The sequence below is a fragment of the Centruroides sculpturatus genome, unplaced genomic scaffold (genome assembly GCF_000671375.1).
Source record: "Centruroides sculpturatus isolate CEXI.00-Female unplaced genomic scaffold, Cexi_2.0 scaffold1804, whole genome shotgun sequence".
Lineage (NCBI taxonomy): Eukaryota > Metazoa > Arthropoda > Arachnida > Scorpiones > Buthidae > Centruroides > Centruroides sculpturatus.
Window position 1 is genome coordinate 1 of NW_019386031.1, and position 8,974 is coordinate 8,974.

At 35.0% G+C, this 8,974-nt stretch overlaps 1 protein-coding gene across 1 annotated transcript in view; it reads left to right on the forward strand.

Moving 5' to 3' along the window:
- Positions 1-4,295: 4,295 nt before the first annotated feature.
- The window catches only part of LOC111613216 (neuronal acetylcholine receptor subunit alpha-3-like), a 10,086-nt gene continuing 5,407 nt past the window's right edge, over positions 4,296-8,974 (forward strand). Inside the window, exons 1-4 of the mRNA XM_023354568.1 lie at positions 4,296-4,388; positions 7,072-7,412; positions 7,485-7,529; positions 7,665-7,777. Coding sequence (XP_023210336.1) covers positions 7,182-7,412; positions 7,485-7,529; positions 7,665-7,777 — 389 coding nt within the window. The 5' untranslated portion in view covers positions 4,296-4,388; positions 7,072-7,181. The remainder of the gene's footprint in view (positions 4,389-7,071; positions 7,413-7,484; positions 7,530-7,664; positions 7,778-8,974) is intronic.

Genomic DNA, 8,974 nt, shown 5'->3' on the forward strand with positions numbered 1-8,974 from the left:
GGGAGATAGGACGAAATTCTCCAGGTACATTAGGTTTAGGAATGGGTACAATTCGTGCCATTTTCCATGCTTTTGGAAAGATTCCGTAATTTAGATAAGTGTTAAACAGTTGTTCTATATGTTCAGGTATAAGCTCCCGTTTTCGATATACAGTAAGACCCCGCTTAACGCTGCCTCTATTAACGATGATGTGAACTCTGATGTGAACGTTTTTCAACAATACATTTGGGTTTTCTGCAATTCTCAACTACAAGTCTAACTTCTTTACTTTCTTTATGTATTTTTGCAAATGCAAATAATATTGGCATTCCTTGATTCGGGTTATGAAATCCTTTAAGGAGAGTTAATATGGAGCTTAATGGTGCTCTTTCAAGTTTTTAACTCTTCTGTCTACGTCTGTAATAGTGTTTTCATTGACCCGCTCACATTCTGTTCTTTTAATGTATTTTTCTAAGGATTTGTTGTAGTTTTATCTTTTCATGATGACTAGGTGTTTACTTTTGTCAGGAGTGGCGTTATTCACCCACAGTGGATAACGCGACCTAACAAGACTTGTTGGTCGTGGTCTGGATCAGTCATGCCAACGGTTTGCCACGTTGAGTTTTACGAGTTTTCTTCATGTTAATAACACCTAAATACGAGCCAATACTTGTAAGAAGATCTTCCGGGGGTATAACCCCTGGTTAGATCTCGTTGTATATGTAAGAACGCCGATTGGGGGGGGGGAGATTTTTATTCCCTACCGTCGGGATGGTCTAAGGTCTTAGCGTATGTGGGTGGCGGTTTTTTAAGGCAGCAAAGACAAGTGTTTACAAAGGTAAACCGTTTATTCCGGACGATAATGCTTACATAATTTTTGTTGGCAAAGGTCCTTAAGTTCAGAACTTCGGGTTGTCTTCGTAAGTTGTTTTCGGTGTCGATCTGGTCCTACGCTGGAAGGTTTTCGTCGGCGATCTGGTCTAGCGTCGTCGGGGCCCCTGGACAATGTTGAATGAGAAGTTCGAGATCTGCAGTGACAGCACTCGAAAGATGAAAAAAAAGCACGACAGCTGTCGACAAACGAACACAACAGGTAGTCTACGTGGAAAAGTCTTAGAGGAAGTCTTAGTGGAAGTCAGTGGAAGTCTTAGTGGAAGTCCCGATGTCCTTGAATTTTGCGTTTTTATAGGATTTTGCGATCGGCTCCTTGTCAATTGGATAGATCTTACATCACCGTTTTCCAATTGGCCATCCACCTGACTCCAGGTGTAAATGGAGCTTCGTTAAGTTCGTGGAAAAGGTCGGCTGGAGATGGTTTATCCGACACCATCTTTTCGAATCTGATCGTTTAATTGTTAACTATGACACCTTCGCTCATCTAGACATTTTTTTATCTAGTTTCGTTTTGCTTTCTAAACTGCGTCTTAACTTTTAATATTTTAAATTTCTTCTTTTATATCTAAAATTTTGTTTTCCCGTCAACTTTTGATGAGCGTCGACGTCAAAGTCGGGTGTCGCCAATTCGACACTTATAATTTGCTTTCCTGACGATTTAACATAACAAATTTTTACATATCTTTCCTTTTTTTTAGGGGGAGGGGCTATTTCCAGGGCCTCACATATACAATAACGATGACCATATAGAAAATTCACTAGATTAAATTTATGCATGATAACTGTATTTACGATAAAAATAATAATTCTGTTTTGTCAAAATAAGTAATAGTAAGCAAGCCTACGACCCACCGGAAAATTCCCGATTTTCCGTGGGTAACTCCACTACTGTAATGACTGGCAGTGTATGGTCTTTAATGACGAAACACTATATAAACAGTTTGGTGCAGAGACCACCGCTAGAGACACTGTTAGCAAAATATGGAGTTTTCTAGTCTGAAAATCCTCATGGGGTTACAGTTGATATGTCGTCTACCAGTTTTTGATGAACGTGTAAAGCGTGTATGCAAGACGTATCAAGTTTGCCCTAAGAAGTCAGAGCCTCTCGTGATTTGAAAATATCCAACCAGATAGTGTGGAAGTGTTAAGAGAACACCTTCACACAGTTAATCAACAGTTGACTTTAACGAGTATTATTAGCAAGTTACAACCTCAGCCACACCTGATACCTTATGCAAAGTCTGGTAGGAGTTGTACAGTGTACCGCGTCAAACAGGGAATTCACATGGAGTCATTGTAATGTACAGTAATGTCAAAGATTGTCAAACCAGGATGTATTGTTCATCATACGATAAATAAATCGTACAGTACTTTGATATTTGCATAATTAATTTTTGAAAAGAATCAGAATATTTTCATATATCAAGTTGGAAATATACTATAAACAGCAAATCTCCAACGTCAAATGATCGTTTTAAGAGCTTATGTACTTATTACTTACAAAGCAGGTATATTGAAATAGCTATTTTAGAGTCCAAACAATCGAACGCACGCACTATTAGCGCGGTACGACAAATAATTATTATTCATTACATTATTAAAATTTGACTCTTTCTATATAAAAATAACCGGTAAATGCTTAACTATAATTGAAATTCAATTGAATAACCACCCTAAAAAAGTTAAAACGAAACTAATTTATCCGGATTATTATTCTATAATATCAATAAGTTCCGTTAGCGGCAACTCCTGAAGGGTTTTCTAAATCAGGTCCATGATAGATCTGTCCAGGCCCATAATAGGAGTGGACAAGCATACCTTGGAAACATCAGCCCCAGAAAATAATCGGGGATGCTGGTTCGATGTCAGGTTCCACAGTATTGTGAGCTGACTGACACCTTCGATCCGGTATTGATGATTATAACATAAAACTTGCAATTAAACCTAACACAGAAATTTTATTGTTAATGTAAATCAATACAGAAATATCTATACGAAATCCTACTATTCGAAACAAATGCGATAAATCTGTAATTATGAGTTTCGTAATTAATCATTTAAAATATACAATTGTTCATATTAGAATTTTGTATGCATTTGCAATTAAGAAAACGGAATAAAATAAATTATATTGTTTTATGTATAGAACTTAGCAATAGTACATAAGAAATAAATAATATTCTATCCACAATTTGAGCAATTATTTGCCAGTTTTCATTTTTCGTTATTCGTTGAAGAGGAGCTAATTTGTCTTGATTTTCGTACAAATTCACTTTGTCTACTGGTTTCGCTTCCGTGTAAACTGAATTAGGCCTAATTATTAATAATTTAGCGACAGGTTCCTGAAAATATGTTGAGGATAAATTCGGGAGGTTCGTAATTTTCAATGTATCGAAAATTAAACGAGTTAGAATATAACAAACTATTTATTTCTATGACTCGTATATTTCAAAATGTAACTCACTCTCTAGTCCTTATCATGTATGGTTTTAACTATAAAATTCGAACACCTTAATTTAACAAAAGTTAAATTTTATTAATCTAATAGACTATAGAGCAGGCATGGCCAACATACGGTCCGCGGGCCAGATCCGGCCCGTCTAATGAATTTATGTGGCCCGCGATCAATTTTTAAATATCAGGTACTGAAGTCCGATGAAAAATTCTGATGCCTAAAAAAAAATCAACAACTCACTGTGCGTTTGGAGTTAACCCTCCATTACAAATCTCGTAAGTACAGCGTAAAGTGTTATTAAAGCATGTAATGTGAAAAATGTATCTGTAATCTCTATCTACAATTCAGTCTCTACGGGGTGACACCACAATGAGATCTCGCACCACCTCAAAATCTTCCTTGGACAGCCTCTGGTTCGGCCTGTGGAAAAAGTTTTCTTTCCAATTCGGCCTGGGGGCAAAAACTGTTTGCCACCCCTGCTATAGAGCGTCACTCAAGTAAATAACAGGATAGATAAAAAGGGGTGGGGTTACTAGACTTGAAGTCTTTTTTTTTTTTTTCTTTTTTTTGGTTCAAATGGTCATCATAAAACGAAACACAAGAATATTAGATTTTTGAATACATGTTATTGTTAACATGAATGTATCTGCAAGGAATGATCCGCGATAATCCGTCTCTTCAGCAACAGAGAAGCGGAAAAATCACGAAATTCGGTAAAAAATCCAAACGTTTTACATTAAATTTCGTGGGGACGCATCAATAAAACTCTAACAATTTGTTGCGAGTGGTTGTTTATTGCTGTTGCGAGCTGTTGAATTTTTCAGTTCGTGCGATTAAAAGTGATTTATTTCAAGCATTTTTCTGAGTTTTGCATCATTTGCAGCGATTTTATCGATAAGTTCAGACTACGACTTTCTAAATTTAGGTGTTTTTGAACATTGCTAAAACGAATATCATAATTATTAGTGGCAACGATTTTCCGACAAAGCTTCATTTAAATAACAATTGATCGGTTTGGTCACAGAGAAGACGAATGGTGTCTTTCCACTTATTTTAGAAGGTAATTTTTGTCCTTTTTATTGTTAATTTTCGTTTTGCCCAAATTCAATCGAATTGTTAAAGATTTGTGATTATTAAAGAAAAATGAAAATTAATAAATACATTAAATTGTCATTCCTCGTTATGGTTTATATACACATTATTATTCCATTTGAAATTCACACAGATATACTCTAAAATTTAATTAATTATGGCTTAGTAAACAATAGTATTGTGTTATATTCCAAAGACACATGGCAATAGATGAAATTAAGACAATAGGAATATTTTTTTAATTAATGCAACTTCTATTTTTACAACAGTCGCTTCTTTTTCATTGCAAAATAGATAATTTCAGAGTTAAGAAAGTGGCACTCTTCGGGAGATGATAAGCAGGAGGAAACTCCTGCTTATCATCTCCCGAAGAGTGCCACTTTCTCCTCTATCTCCTCCTCTTCCACATCCCTTCGAGTGATTCGAGTGCTTCCGAAAGATGTCGAGGAAAGCGTAAGGCAGACCTCGCCTACACTCGACAAGGAACGGGCAGTTGTCATATCTCCGAATGAAAGCACCTCGTCTGTGGTCGAATACCTGGGACGACGATACTCGGAAGTTGCGGAATGGATAGAGGAGAGGCTATCGCGCGAGGTAGGGCTCGACGGACAAGAGTCGAAAGGGATTCTGAAAAAAATCCGTCAAGAAGCTTTGGTGGAAAAGGGTTTTCTTTTTCTGCTGAAAATAAACATTTTCTCCGCCGAGGTTAACTTCCACCGAAGTCGACTTTGCCACGCGCAAATGACTTTTCACTGGACTATAATTTAATGAATTGGACTCGGGTTTTCATCTGGCTTAATTTCTTTCCTTTCCACTTTACGAACAGACACTTCCGAGGACACATTTTCCCCCTCCGATTAAATTAAAGTCTACAGAACAACAACGGTGTGATGTCTATCGTCGCAAAGTGACGACGAAAACATAAGGCAGTGTTTCTCGAGTTTAAAGACTATTGTTTAAACTACTATAACAGGCCAAGCTGGTTTATATTACGCAGACATTTACACTGTATTTAAACCGGTGTGCTACTGCTAACAAATGATAGAAAGTGGCTACTCGTATGCACTATAAATCGACGTTAAACTCGAATTAAAAATTAAAGAAAACACATTGTAATCGGTATTTGTGCAAACCTGAAATATAGTTATTTCAACAATTAAATTTGTAAATAGAATTGTCTTAATCCCGCGATAATCTTTAAGCACGGTTGGTCCCTGCTAACGTAATTTAATTTCAGAAATGGCCTAATGTTCCCCCTGTTCATCGACCGCATCAATCAAGTTGTGTGGAAATATGTCGAGATAAGATATGACGTATAATAACTGTTAGTAAAAAAGAATTATATTAAACTAAAGCATGTGTCGATATAGCAAACTATCTATGAACTGGAAACATTGTGTAATCCACTTGAAACAAGTAGAAACCTGTTTTCAGTTGCCCGCCAAGTTATGGATGAGAGAACAAGTTCATGTATATAGTCTTAGATTAGAATAAAGTTTAATTTTAAGTTAAAGGACTGCCTCATCATTGCTCTAACAGTAAGAACATTAGCTCTGACACTAGAAATTGGTGGTTATTACCCAGAAATTCAGTCACCACAGCTTTGAATGAATGCCAAACGAGTAGGCTTCATCTTTGACTCAAAGATTTTTGTTTTTAAGGAGGTATTTTTTTAGGTTTACAAAGATTCCTTCCTTTTAATTCACATTTTATTTTAAAAAATTGAAAATAGTTGCGCGATGAAGAATTTTGACGGTCACTTTCGCATTGTGTACTCCAAAATACATAATAAACGGTGTTATAATGCATACCATAAAGCTATAACGCCAAAGTTATAGCTTTATGGGACAAATTTGAATTAGGTGGCTCCATGTATAGTGTTGACTCGAGAATTTTTTCTTCGGGGAATGTTTTCGGGGAGAGATATTTTCTCATAAAAGATTGGTTTGGTGCCACCTGTCAATAGGGGTCCTAGCCAGTTGTTATTCCTTGTCCGTAGGATAAGGCGCCACTCAAAAAACATTGTAAATACAGCTATTTGGGATGCAATTTGAAAAAATTGTAGACCTATAAATTTCCATTGTCGCCTGTTTGTTCGTCTGACCGTCTCTGTTTTCTTAACCATAAATATAATAGTGAAATAGATAAGTAAACTTCTGAAGTTCGCATATCTATTTCACTATAACATTAACAAAAAATACACAAATTCATTCATTTCTTACTTTTTGTAACTTAATTTCAATGCATGGTCGAATGTTGTTGAGGAAATCAGCATGTTGTAAATCATCAAGATATATGAGCAAATCGCGAAGAAATTGCAGATATTCAAGAATATTTCTTTGATTATCGGGTGTTCAATCGACTAGAAAGATGTGAAATGATAATATGAGTTATAGTATTTTATTTTAAAATATAAAAGCTGTAGTACTCTAACAACAACAAAAAAAAAAGAGAGCTTTGTGTTTCATATTACTTGATATTTAATTACGCTACAAATGAGGGCATTCTTTGCTTATCAACATTTCTTATCTGAAATTTCGATCATCTCATTACTAAGATTAATAAATTAAAGTAAAATACTAATTAAAATTTACTTTCATTCTTATTTATAATTTGAATACATTTAGAACAATCTATAAAATGTTTGGCAGAATATCAATCAGTTACTAGTACAACAGCACGCAGGTGATTGTCATCAAAGATCCCATTATCGAGGGGTGTTTGTTTCTTCCATTCTTTGGATCCGGTCTAACGTATAACAATGGCTGCGTATAAACTTTATACGATGTTTCTATGTATTTTACCCTTCCTAGTGAAGGGAAATCCAGAAATGGAATTAGAGGTATTTGGTAATGAAACGATTATGGATCATTATCGGAGGTTAAGACAACATTTAACAAAAGATTATGACGTTAATGCTCGTCCTGTTAAGTATAACACTAATGTCACAGTAGTTAATGTATACACGATTGCTTTCTCTATCATGAATGTGGTAAGATATCTATTAGTTTCGGTTTGAATAATTGTATAAAATTAATTTAAATATTTACATTTATGTTTTCAGGATGAAGAGAAACAAAGAATGGATTTCGATTGTATATTCTTTTTCGTAAGTTTGTATTTTCTTGATCGTAACAGAAATTTTTATACAGATAACATAAATTATATTAAGTGCTCAAATTAATCTAGTATAAATTTACCGAAAAACTGACTAGCTTTATACTATTATAAAATTTTGATTTAGATTTGGAATGATGAACATTTGAGTTGGAAAAAAGGAAAATTTAATAATATTTTAAAGTTAGAAATGTCACCAAATTCTATATGGAAACCTGATATTTTCGAAATACAGTCAGGGTAAGTAAGTTTAATTTTCGAAAGAAAATACACTGAAACTTCCTATAACGGACATCTCTAAATACACACTATTTCTGAGAAACCTAATTTGAATAAGTAATCTCCATACAACGGCCACCTCCGAACACAGGACATTTTTTTTATATTCTCGTCAGGTCGCCGTTGTTCAGAGGTTTACTGTATTATTATTACTTTCTCTACTCTTTTATAGAGGGAAAGTATGGTCATCGAGCGAAAAATGGTCTTCAAGGTTTTTGCATTTTTCGATTCAAGAGACCTGGAAACGTCCAGATATGCAAAAAAAATTGAGGATTTTTTTTTGTTTGTATGGATGTTTATGTATACTAGTAGATAAGCCCGGCGTTGCTCGGGCAAAACGTAACGATAACGAAGATTAAGATTATTACATTACAGCCAATCTTACCCGTTTTCAAAGAATGCGAGAATTAGGCCCCCCTGTTTCCAGACTAATTAGAGAATTTTTAGATAAGTTAAAAAATGTTCGATTTCCCGCAAAAACAAAAAAACTGCATCTGTGTCTGTATATCTTGCACGTCGCTTTCTCTTAACATTTCCATTGCTAACACTTCCATTGTCAAAGCCTTAATCCTGTCCCTCTTTCCCGGGGAGGAATTTCGAAAAATCCCTTCTCAGTGTGCGTTTTCGTAATGTACCCTAACTGTGTACCAAATATCAATTCCTATTATTATTATTATCAACCAATCTCGATTATATATTTAGATGTGTGAAGGTACGAGTTTGCTCATCCTCTTTGATGGTTGATAACTCCTTTGTCTGTTATCAAATTGTTTATTCAAACCTCCTTGAAAAATTTCAAGGAGGTTTGAATAATAATGGAATTGACACAATTATATTTCGATGGTTTTATCTAAAAGGTTTAAAGATCGAGGGAAGAGATAGAGGAGATCATCTATACTAATATTATAAAGAGGTAATGTTTGTATGTATGTATGTTAGTTTGTATGCAGCAGGTAATCTCCGAAACTACTCATCCGATTTCAAAAATTCTTTCACCAATATTTAGAATGGAACTTCAGGGTGGATATAGGCTATATATTATTCCGTTAAACATGGGGGATGGACAGTTCTTTACGGTAAGCCTTACGGAAAAGGTTACCGTAAAGAACTCTGCTTCTATTTATACCATTTTAGATGCAGTTTTTTCCGTTTTTGATT